This window comes from Onthophagus taurus, chromosome 7, assembly GCF_036711975.1.
Source record: "Onthophagus taurus isolate NC chromosome 7, IU_Otau_3.0, whole genome shotgun sequence".
NCBI classification, from domain to species: domain Eukaryota; kingdom Metazoa; phylum Arthropoda; class Insecta; order Coleoptera; family Scarabaeidae; genus Onthophagus; species Onthophagus taurus.
Window position 1 is genome coordinate 14,849,683 of NC_091972.1, and position 13,510 is coordinate 14,863,192.

Below are 13,510 nucleotides of genomic sequence, written 5' to 3' on the forward strand. Positions count from 1 at the left end.
GAGCTGCTTTCAGTTTCGAGTCGAGGAATGTTCACGCCGCCAGTTGTCAAACGTTTGCTTGGGTGGAAGAAGAGCCCCGAGGCTGATGACAAATGGTGTGAAAAGGCCGTCAAAAGTTTAGTGAAAAAATTAAAGAAAACCACCGCATTGGAAGAGTTAGAACGCGCCGTTTCGTCGCAAAATCATAACACAAAGTGCGTTACAATACCCAGGTAAATCAACAAGATAAACGATTTCGAATTTATTGTTATTTATTATTTATATTACGAGACGGTCAACAATCTTTTAGATCTAATTATAGATTTTGTTGTTCGCCCACCCCCCTCTCGTCTCGTTTGTGACCTACCCTACGTGTCTACTCCATGAGCTGGACCTTCAATCCACTCTTATCAACAAAATTATCAATATTTACAGCTCCTTTTAAAATCCTTTTACTGACTTTCCATGTAGATACAAACTTTGAGGTTATGTTTTAATGATTTAACTTTTTAATTTAATATTTCGTAGGGTTAAACCAGCTGCTGATATTGGATCAAATATACCACATAAAAAGGGACTACCTCACGTTATTTATTGCCGGTTGTGGCGTTGGCCAGAGCTTCAATCTCATCACGAATTACGCGCCGTTGAGCATTGCGAATTTGCTTATACTTTAAAAAAGGACGAAGTCTGCATTAATCCTTATCATTATACAAGAATTGAAAGTCCAGGTAAATATATAGATTGTGTTTAAATTAATGTAATGAATCAAATTTACCAAACTTAATACATTTTGTATCTCAGAATTAATTGCAGTGAAACCCCTGTTTTTTGTACAACATTACTTGGGTAATTTGAAGGAATTAAACTGTATTTTTATTCTTGTGGATTTATCAATTGAAGTGAAGAACAGTTTCAATAGATTTAGATACAAGCATTGATATCACCTATTTTTTGAACTTCTACCAGAATCAATACTGTTAAATTCATTAAAAAGATTTATCTTATAAGTTTATACAATTAAAAAGCATAAGAGGTTTCATAAGAAAAACATTGAGAGGTGCTGAGAGAACTATTTACTATTTTACTTTCTAGTAAAAGACACAATTAACAATTTAGGGCTTTGAGACTTCCTTGATATTTAATGTTTTATATACCTACTTTTTGGAAATAGATACCAAGTTCTTTATTTAATAAATATTTTGTTTCCATGTTTGTTGTTTAGATTTAATTATAATTATGGGTGGATAACAATTCTTCCTGAATGAATTCTTCGCCTGAAAAAAATTGAAAATGATTTGACTTCATCTGGAAAACCAAGAAAAAAGCAAGAAGTGTGTATAAGAAAATGTGTTGTAAGAGCCTGAAAACATCTTAAAATAACTAATAAATGTTGTAACTTTATGTAAATACAGAAATTAATATAACTTACAAGTTCATGTAACTGTTATTGGCATGCTCATTGCAAATCTGACAGAATTATCGATTGACAAAATGTGTTAAAGACAAAATATACTTGAAAAGAGGCTGAAGGAGATAGATACGCAATTTGAAGATGGAGATGCTGATGAAGAAATGACAAGAAAAGCAGACGCAAATATTAAACTAAACAAGTTTCTAATGGAATTAAATGATGAAATTTATATTAATGATTGTCTTTCTGTCAGTGTAATGATAGGAAAAGAATACAAAAAATTAATGATGAATAGAGTGATTTAGAAATACAATTGCAACTCAAGGAAATAACAGAGAAATTTTAAGAAAGGATGGATATGTATGTGGAAGAGGGGCTATAAGAAAGGAAGTGAAAAGAAATAGCTTGAGGAAGATTGTTTACTTACTGGACAACATTATTAATTTGAAAAACATTTTTCATACATGAAGAGTTTCTTAAATATACATGAAAAATTAGAAGTAGATGTAGTGAGATAAGTCTGGTTGAAGGAGAAATGGGTTGGGTTAACATATTTAAATGTTAAATAACAACATGGTAAATATCTACAAACAATACAAAAGAAAAATAGTGACATAATTGATACAACACGACAAAGCAAACTATTACAGAAACCAAAAACTATTTTATAAAAGATTTAATAATTTGAAGTAAGAAAAACATTAGTAAGAGATAGGAATGTTAAAATATTAAGCTAGGAAGCTGATAATTGGAGTGAAATGGGAATGAAAACCATTACAAGCAGGATTTGGAACAGGGAGAAAAGATCTATGTTCTATGAATGTATCATAGTATCTTATTAGCTCCTATGCATATGAGGAACAATGTTGTAAGAACCTAAAAACACCTTAATATAATTAATAAAGGTAGTAACTGTATGTAAATACAGAAATTAATATAAGTTACAAGTTCATGTAACAGTTATTGGCATGCTCATTGCGAATCTGACAGAATTATCAAATGACAAAATGTGTTAAAGACAAAATATACTTGAAAAGGGACTGAAAGAGATAGATACGCGATTTGAAGATGAAGATGCTGATGAAGAAATATCAAGAAAAGCAGACACTAATAGTGTAACCCCAAAGCAGAATTTGACTGAGTAAAGATAAAAACAGGGCGTAAGATTAAACTAAACAAGTTTTTAATGGAGTTGAATGATTCATAAGAGAGAGAAAATGGTAGGAAATGGATACAAAAAATTAATGATGGATATAGTGATTTAGAAATACAAGCTGAATAAGAGAAATGGGTATAATAAAATTTTTATTTATAAAAACTAGCGGTTATAATAATGACGAATGAGCAAGAAATGATAATTTAAAAAATGGCAGGTTGTAGCAATACAAAGAGCAAGCAATTAAAAACTAGCAACTCAAGGAAATAATAGAGAAATTTTGAGAAAGGATGGATATGTATATGGAAGAGGGGCTATAAGAAAGGAAGTGAAAAGAAATAGCTTGAGGAAGATTACTTACTGGACAACATTATGAATTTGGAAAACATTTTTGATACATGAAGAATTTCTTAAACATACAAGAAAAACTAGAAGTAGATCAGAAATATTGTAATTGACTAAGTGTTGATGAAATGAAATATATTCATATCATTACATGCTCAATTGAAATCACAAAGAAAATTGTAAATAAAAGATGGGAAGAAAAGAATAAAGATTTATATACTGAAAGATGAAATAATAGCAAATGGCTATCATCATAATATAGAATGGGGAATGTCATCCATTATTCTATTGGAAGGATAGAGAGATAAACATGTAGAATAATAAAAGCTTGTTAGATTTAAACATAGATCAAAGATGATGATGGAATGTAGAAATAGTGAGATAAATCTGGGTGAAGGAGAACATCTGGGTGGAATATTAAAAATTATAATGATAAAAGAAAAATAGTGAAATAATTGGTACAACAGGATGAAGTAAAAACCTTAATAGAAAGTTGTTAAGAAACTAGAAGCAGACTATTACAGAAACCAAAAACTATTTTATAAAAGTTTTAATAATTTGAAGTAAGAAAATCATTAATAGGAGAATCAAATAAGAGATAGGAATGTCAAAATATAAAGTGAGGAAGCTGATGATTGATAGATAGGAAGAATACTTTGAAGAGATTGTGAATATAAAATGGAAGTGAAAACCATTACAAGCAGGATTTGGAAATGAATTTAAATCAGGAAGAAAATATCTATGGTAAAATTTGGATGGAAATACCTTACCATATCTAAAAAAGCGAAATAAATAAGGAAGAATCACAAATATTGAGTTATGTTAACATTAACTACTTCTGTAAAAGGCACCCAAGATGTTCCATAAATAGCAATGTATAATTAGTACCTTATTAGCTCTTTTGTATAAGAGAAACAATGTTGTAAGAGCCTGAAAACATCTTAAAATAAAGGTTGTAACTTTATGTAAATACAGAAATTAATATAAGTTACAAGTTCATGTAACAGTTATTGGCATGCTCATTGCAAATCTGACAAAATTATCAATTGACAAAATGTGTTAAAGATAAAATATCTTTGAAAAGAAGCTGAAAGAAAGAGATACGCGATTTGAAGACTGCAGTGTGAATTTGGGAAAAAGAAACGAATTCAGTGTCAATGCAGTTTTTAATGATCTGAAGAAACTGTTTGATAATATTCCAAGAAACATCATTTGGGAAAGCTAATGGAACGAAGAGTGGGCAAGCAGTAAAGGAAGAATATAACAAGACATGAAAGGAAATTACGATTGTGACCGTTTTGTGGTAGAGAGGTTTATTGCGTCCAACGCTTTTTAACATAGTAATGATAACATAGTATGAGTGGGAATAAGATACTTCAACATGACTTATTTATATTAAAAGATCAAAAGCTGTGCTAATTGGAAATTGATTCAATAGGATACAATTTATACAATATATGTTTAGATTTAATGATTTAATAATCTTAAGTTCTAAGTGGTGTTATCATCTTCAGTACATTAAATAGTTTCGGTGTATAGTTAATTAGAAATAGCTAGTCTAGAAATCATTTTACTGATCTTATCTTTCTGATAATGTAATCAATGATTCATTCTTGGGAAGTAGACACCAGTATTGTTTTATGAAGGTTTCAATTCTTATACAAATTTTGATTGTGCAAAATGGGTTTCCAGTTTATTGCCCTTCTTATTATATCCTTGAAGCGTTTACTTTTATGATATTCATTTAAAGAAATAATACCAAAATATGTCATCAATATAGCGAATCCATTTGCATATGTATTACCTAACAGATTAATATTATTTATAATGTTGGTTTTTTGTATGTTCCAAAAATAAATCAGCAAGGACATTCATTCATAAACCTTCAGTCAATATATTATATATTTATAATATATATATATAGATATAAAAGATAAAATGGGTTGAAATAGAGATTTGGCTAAATTTAAAGTTATATCAGCTTTCATAAAAATTGAAGTTTTAGGATTACCAATTTGTTATTAGAGACCAATATAATTTCAAAAATTAAATTAAATGATTCATGTACAAGGATTTGTGCTGTATGATAAAAGATGGTGCTTGTTTTATATTTCTTCCCTTATATATTTTTTAATTAAGACTATTAGAAGTTTTTTATGTTTATGTATTTTAAAATTATATCTGTAATTACAGTAATACATATTTGTGCAGAATTAATTAAAAAGAAGTATCTATTACAGTAAACATTACAAAGAAAATATACTGGTTATCTAACTTTTTGGTATCATATTTAAAAATCAGGTGTGAATTACACAGACAACCTACACCACCTTCTATTGAAGATATGACTGTAATGTTGTGAGATATTTCACCATTTATGTATAAATTTGTAAACTTTTGTATCTACCTTAATGACTCACAAAAAACATTGACTGATTACGTTTCTTTTTATCAATTTCGATTTAATAGCATTACCAGCAATACTTGTTCCAAGACATAATCTAATCAACGACGAAAACAATATTTTTTCCCATTCTCTCGATGACGTAAATACTTCAGTACCGGAAAACACTTCGTTTCCACACAATACAACCAATCCGCTGGGACTCCATATGCAACATACGCCTACTTATATGGATGTCAGTTTATGCGCGAATGTTCCTTCGGGGCTTGAATCCCCGCATAATGCGGCTCCACCCACTGAAACACCGCCGCCAGGTTATATGTCGGAAGACGGTGATCCAATTGATCCTAACGATAACATGAGTAAGTAAATGATGGTGGAAAATATAATAAAATAAATTTAAATTTTATTTTTAGGTTTGAGATTAACTCCTAGTCCCCCGGTCGATGCTCAACCGGTACTATATTGTGAGCCGGCTTTTTGGTGTAGTATCAGTTATTATGAATTGAATACTCGGGTTGGAGAAACGTTCCATGCAAGTCAACCATCGATAACTGTTGATGGTTTTACTGATCCTAGTAACTCTGAAAGGTAATAAACATGTTATGATACTATTTTAGCAAAAAATTTAAAATTATTTTTTTCATATTTAGGTTTTGTTTGGGGTTGTTATCAAATGTTAACAGGAATACTGTAGTAGAACAAACCAGGAGACATATTGGAAAAGGAGTACGTTTATATTACATAGGTAAATTTTATTAATTCCCACTATAAATTCATTTTATAACTTCTTACTAATATTGGTTTTTAGGTGGAGAAGTATTTGCGGAATGTCTTAGTGATTCCAGCATCTTTGTTCAATCTCCAAATTGCAACCAACGGTATGGCTGGCATCCGGCTACAGTTTGTAAAATCCCACCAGGTAAGAAAACATACCAATAAGGAGATATAAACAGTTTTATGCAAAAATGTGCATTTTTTACTGCAATTTATGCATACATCAAAAAATGCTTTAAATGTTTAATAGGTCATTTTCATTTAAAAAACATTCAAAGTATTTATTTTGTTTATGAATAGGTTGTAACCTCAAAATATTCAACAACCAAGAATTCGCTTCTCTTCTTTCACAATCAGTCAGTCAAGGATTTGAAGCTGTCTACCAACTAACCAGAATGTGTACGATTCGTATGTCTTTTGTAAAAGGTTGGGGTGCTGAATATCGACGACAAACGGTAACGTCAACGCCCTGTTGGATCGAACTTCACCTAAACGGTCCATTACAGTGGCTCGACCGCGTTTTAACCCAAATGGGTTCACCTAGATTACCCTGCTCCTCAATGTCATAGATGATTTTTTTCTTCAAAAGAAAAAAAGCTAACGTTATTTGTATGTTATTATTTATGGTTTGTTTCGTTGCATTGGCCCCCTATTTTATTGGGTGGGCGTTTTATTTTGATGCTTATCTTTGAGTTCGATCGATTTTTATAGATGGAGAAAATGAAAGAAAGAAATTTTTAAAGAATTTTTACCAGTATGTTATAAGAAAATATAAGAGATAGGAATTACCTCAAACAACAAAAACATTTTTTTGTTTAATTTTAATCTTTTTAACTTAAAAATGTCATGCATTTGTTTTTATTAACTTAAATTTCGTTATAATTTTGTTATACACATATGGATATATATGAAAAGTATATTATTATATTGATATGAATATAAATATAAGGTTTTTTAAAAAGAAATAAAAACTTGTTGGGTAAAAAGCACATCTGTAGTCTGTTTAATATATATTTATACAGGACGAAAAAGGATACATTAAAAAATAATAAAACATAGCTACCTATTTTTGTACAACTTGATCTCATAATACAAGTATTGACAAAAAAAAATAATAATAAAGTAATAATAACAATTAAACGATAATAATAACATAGACATATAAATTTTTATAGTGTTTTTTACCTGACATTTAGAAGTAAAACACTTTTCCCCTTTTTTCAATTAAACCTAGCAAAATATCACGAATATTTTTAGTCATTTTTAATATAAAAACACTAATTTTCAATGATAACATTATTTAACCCTTTGAGTACATAGTTATAGTTAGTGGCTCCCATGATAATTCTTCATTTAAAATGACTCTAAAACACACCAAAAATGTGAAAGACGCGACATTTTCGTGCTTATACATGTTTTGTTTGTATGCGTATTTTTCTCTCTCATATCCCTGTGTATAAACTTTTTTAAACAACATTTTAATTAATGACTGCGGAAGATAATATTTTGAGTTGTTCTATTCCAGTTTTGCTATCTTTATTCTTGCATCTGTTGACTCATCTGCTACAATCTTTTAATTGTATTTCTTCCAACATATATTGCTCCTTTTCATTGATTTTGCTGGATTTTCACTACCACTTAACAAGGCTTCCACAACCTGTCTCTTGAATGCTTTCCCTTTTTAAGTGGAGATGAATAAGCTTTCAGTTGATCTAAAAGATCAATGAGTAATTTGCTTTGTTTTATATTAAGACAAATAACTTCACGCTTATCTTGCCACCTTAGAACTACTTAACAGGTGGTAACTTTTTTGGGGGCATTTATATCTTTCCATCTATAGAAACGAAAGTTTGGCAATAGTGTTTGTCGGATTGGCAAGCCATGATTTGTAGCTTTTGATATTCAACGGGATGAACCAACAAATTAATTTTTTTTAAAAGCTTCCTGTAACTGCCGACCAAACCATAATTTTCTTCTGAGTTATGTTCTTCATTTTCACTTTCAATTTCATCTAGAATGTAATATCTGGAGATTACAGCTTCTATAGTATCTTCAGAAGATGTTACTACATTAAGACTTTGATTAATGTGTCTGGAGCTCGAAGCCTTGCTAGCTCGCACATCTTTACAGCGTTTGAAAGGGAATCTAAAAATATATAATTGCAAATAGCATTTTTATGTCCTCGATAATTTATTAATGTATATAGTGTAAAAAATTCAATTTTCGATTTTTTTTTTTAGCTGAAAGATAATTTAATTTAAAGAATTTGAGCCTTCAGACTCAGGAATATATTCATCTGAAGAATTATTTGTACAGTTAATGTGTTAAACAAATCAATTGATGAATTAGGTGGCGGCAATTTTGCTCAGTTTTCTTCCAATGCAAAGAACTACCTAAAATAGCATTTTTGCCAAAACAAATACATAACACATTATACATTGAAATTGCTCGGTTTTACGAAGCTTAACTTAACACAACGGAAACATTAAATGTTAATTAATCAATGTAAGAATATTGGACGATCAACTAAAAAATCTCTATTAAATAGAAAATTTTTTAAATACTTATAAACATTATTTTGCAAAAACGGCGAAACAAGTCTATTTTGATTTTTCAAAACACACATTTTGAACCTATATTCACTTCCCGATAGTCATTTGTTTTCAAGTTATGACTTGTTTCGCCGTTTTTGCAAAATAATGCTTATAAAGGTACGTTTTCGTAAGGACAAATCCGGCCGACATGTTTGTTGGGCGACAAGTTGTCAAAATTAACGTGTGTTTACGTAGTTACTTGTCGGCAACCGACATGTCGTGGAAACGATCTGAAAATCGAACTCTGCAGTTAGCATCAAGATGGCAGACGATCAAGTCGAACAAGTAGTGTCAGCTTTCGTGGTGTTGGCAGGAAGTAAACCTTTTTTTTTTATTGAAATGACTTGCAACATGGATTCCCAACATAATATATGATCACAACACAAATTAACGACTGTTTACGTAGGGACAAATGAACGGTGACCCGACATGTGCGGTTGATTTTTGTATCCGACACCGACATGTCATTTTATTGTCCCGACAAGAAATGCATTTCGTTTACGTTATAACCGACAAGTCGGCCGACATGTTGTGTCCTTACGAAAACAAGGCTTAAGCATTTTATTGAATTTATTCCATAATTTTGCTGCACACTGTATATGGATTAAGATCATTTAAAAAAAAGCTACATGCATTCAAGATATTAACATTTTGATACTGACATCTTATGATCAAATTGATTTGTCACAAATCCACGTACAATTTGTAGCCTTTGCCTCTTACGCCTTTGTATCTATGTATATTCTTGTAGTATTTTATAAGTTATTTTTTCATGGCATAAGTGAAGACTGGTTTAAATATTCCTAAAACAATGTGAGCTTCTTATCTGCGTACTCTTTTCCAACCTAACATATTTCAACGTTTAAATTCAAAGCATACAATTAATCCAAAATTAATGACAAAGTAGTAAAAAGTCATATATGTATATTTATAAGGTGTTTAAAGGTCATAGCACGCTAAGAATCAAATATATTAGAATTTCGTAATGAGTCAAGCGTGTATGGGCATGTATGTACTTTCATAGAAAAAGTTAAATCCGTTTAACCTGTGTAAGAGTCGTTGTTATTCAAAAGATTGTTTGCACTTTTTGTTATTAAAGAGATTTTTGTTACTACGAAATCATGCAAAAATAATATTTATAAAGTATTACGGTGTTCCAACATGCAATTAAATTAGTGGTTACAGGAAAGGACATGTTACAAGAAGTGCCAAATGTAAGCTATTTGTAAAATTAATTTCACAAAGCGCTCTGTTTCAGCATTTGAATCATCTTTTTGACATTGAAGTAGTTTCAGACGTTCTTCTCTTTTTGTGCATTACACAATACAAAAGTCTTAAGCAGCATTTCTACTCTACCAGTTTAAATGCGTGATTTCGTTCAGTAAGTTGACTTGAATTTGATTTCCATGGATCCATCCATTTGTAAGATAGTTGGTATTTGATTTTGTGCAGATAAATTCTCTTCTCTCCCGTTTTTATTTTCAAAGTTTTATAATTTTGTTTCGTTAGGACCGAATTGTTTTTCTAAGAATGCTTATCATTTGATATACTAAGATATTGTGAACATTTTCAAGAATACGAAACATTACTTTTCCTTTGACATAGATCGACATGTTTAGTATTTTTACTTGTGTTGTTTCATATTGTTTTTACATTTGCTCGGTATTAGTGTATCCTTCCAACAATATCTATCATAAACATTTGTGAAAAAGTTCATAGTTCGAAGCACTTCTACCTATGCTGCTTTTACATTGAAAGGTTTGCCCTTTTAGAGCGCTACATTCTTCGGTAACATATCATTTCAAAAGCTTCAATCCTCCTTCGGCAAAATTGTGATGCACACCAATAAACTTTTCCTTCATTTTAATATCTTTGAATTTCCTGGAAAACATTCGCATTAACTTTTGTACCCTTTTTTTGGGTTTGTTCATTATCTTAAAAGTATTTTTAAGCGATTTGAGTCATTTCGACACACACCAATCAACTTTTTCTATTATTCAAATATCTTTGAATTTTCTGGAAAACATTCCCATTCACTTTTATAACTTCTTTTGGGTTTGTTCATTATCTTGAAAATATTTTTAAGCGGTTTGAATCATTTTGATACACACCAATCAACTTTTTCTATTTCCTGGTATCATGGAAACACTTTTAAAAATCTTGTTAAGTATCTTAAAGATGCTTTTAATAAATTTGAGTCATTTCGACACACATCAATCAACTTTTTCTAATATTCTAATATCTTTGAATTATTTGTAATGCATCCTATTAAGCTTTTATAATATCTTTCACCTTTGTTAAGATACTTTTAATAAATTTGAGTCATTACTTAATTAGTTAATTGGTAAGTTCGAAGCACTTTTTGCTATGCTGCTCTTATATTGAAAAGTTTACCCTTTTAAAACGCTTATTCGTTTGATTAATTTAATATGTAAAGCCTGATGAAAATGACCCCAAAACAGTTATACAAATATCTGTCACTTTATGGCAATCCCTAAAGTGATCTTCCTCCACACTAGTTAATAACTGATAACTAGGTATAATTGTTGTAAGATCATATTCCTTCCATAATGGATTTTCATAATCTTGATCTTGTTTGTGTATGATCCACTGCGTTTGGTGAAACTATTTCTAATACAGAGCTTTTTATACTTATTAAAAGTATAAGTAAACCGTAACTCAATAGTTATTGTGCCACAAAATTTCAGGTTTATCTTATTTCAACTTTATTCAACTTCATGAAAATCATCGAGCCATTACGCATACGCCCAAATAAGTTTTTCTTTTATAGGTAAATTTGTTACATTATTGTAGCATTTTCATTTTGACACAACTAACTATACAATTGTAGACTCAAGGGTTAATTAATTTTAAAGCTTTTTAATGATGATAAAACCCTCATATATATAATTTTTATTTTTCAATCATTATAAAATTTCGTAGCATAGACGTTGTTAGTGTTGCAAAGGAAGGTGAATTTAAATCGAAACGTAAAGGTTATGAACCTTTAAAATAGAAAGAGATGTGATAAAAAGATTTGAAAAATCTAAAAAAAAAGAGTGTAAGAGTTTTTTGTAACGTATATTTTGGAAAAGTTATACTTATTGAGAACAAAATCCTTTTTGTGTGTCTTTTACCGTTTTTATGAAATGGTATTGGATAATTATAAGCACAGTATAACAAGTACAACAACTTGTTTTTTTTTTTTACAAAAATTAGTAAAAATCAGGTTTATATTAAAGATTATGTAAAATTAAAAATTGTGCTATTTTTTTTTAATCTAATTGGCTGTGAATTTGGAAAATTGAAAATAAAATTATTTCAAAACTTAATATCGAAGATGAATTACCATTTATTGGGTTGTATTTGGTATACAAAGTGCAATTATATTACAAATTTTTTACTTTTGGGAGTATTATCTTGACATTTTGATGTTTATGAAGCTTTTTATACATACATATTTACATAGTTATTATTATGAAAAATCGTTTAATGTTGATTTTGAATTCGGACGTATTCTATATTACTGCTACATTCATATGGGCATTATTACTGATATTTTGTACCTAAACATTAAGTCCATAATTACTCATATATAAGGACATTGTAATTTTTGCATCATTTTAATTCTAAAATATTTTTAAATGTTGAAAATAAATATTTTACTTTACTTTTAATAAATTCGTAAAAGTAACCGTCAAAATTTAATAAGCTTATATTGATCACATCACGCCATATGAAAAGGATAATTAATTATAAATATTTTGAGATTTTAAGAAACAAAATTAAAACTTTGAACAAAACAGGATTATTAGTATGTAAAAATAGAGCAGGTCGTTTCTATCAAAATGTTTATAGTGTATAGTGATGATAAAAAATAATAATCAAAACTTATTTGGTGATATAAAAAAACGACATGTAAATTTAATTATTCGACATTTCTTTTTAATCGTAATAATTTTATAAATTTAATCGATTTTATAGGAGTAAGATTGATTGCGTGCAGATAAAAGTTATTGAATTAAAAGTTTTTTGCGACAGTAACAACAAATTTATCGTTGCGAAAATAATTTAACAAGTTGCTTATTTGAATAATACATTTTTAAAAAACCAAAAAGAAATACACTTTATTATATGGTAGTGTAGAAAAAAATCAGCGTTTCAAGTTATTTTTTGGTAGCTATAGATTTGTAGAATCGGCCTCAATCATCGATTTCTATTCATTATATTACTTTTTGTTGTTTGCCCTATTTAAGCTTAAAGTCCACTATTTCCAAGTGTTTTCAACTTATTAATTATCTTATTTGATGTTGCTCAGAAATTAGTGACTAAAAAATTCTTAAAGAATTTGGAAAAATTGGACTTTAAACAATCTTTAATTCAGTTGCGTTTTTGTGTCTTTACCATCGTATTTTATACCAAATAATTGTATACTGTATATATTTATAATTGTAATTTTTGTTTTAATATTAAGTTTTTAATCAATCCAGTAGATTCTGTCTTCTTGTACTTCGTTTCTTTTATAAAATAAGATGCGAAAACGCGATCGGATTTTGATATCACAGCTAATTTTTATTATACAGAGTAACTACAAATAGTTGTATAACATTGCGCGAAAAGAGATTAATCATTCGACTATTTGGAGCCATTCTGTAGATGTCTCCTTCGACTGTATAGATACAGTTTTGCATTACCAAATTCATGTATCTCTTTTTTTTAAATATATAGTCGTTAATAAGTACAAATGAGGTGATTTATAATAACACATACACTTATCTTAACTCCTAAAAATCCTCTGAATTCACTGTTATAAAACTTTTATATATCTCATGAGTTCATCA

At 29.2% G+C, this 13,510-nt stretch overlaps 1 protein-coding gene across 1 annotated transcript; it reads left to right on the plus strand.

Annotated features, from left to right (window-relative positions):
* The first annotated feature begins 27 nt into the window (after positions 1–27).
* LOC111413087 (Smad on X) lies at positions 28–13,414 on the plus strand. Its single transcript, XM_023043928.2, has 7 exons — positions 28–212; positions 508–710; positions 5,364–5,660; positions 5,715–5,889; positions 5,952–6,046; positions 6,110–6,220; positions 6,376–13,414. The coding sequence occupies exons 1-7, from the start codon at positions 28–30 to the stop codon at positions 6,642–6,644; spliced, it is 1,335 nt and encodes a 444-aa protein (XP_022899696.1). The 3' UTR covers positions 6,645–13,414.
* The last annotated feature ends 96 nt before the right edge of the window (positions 13,415–13,510 follow it).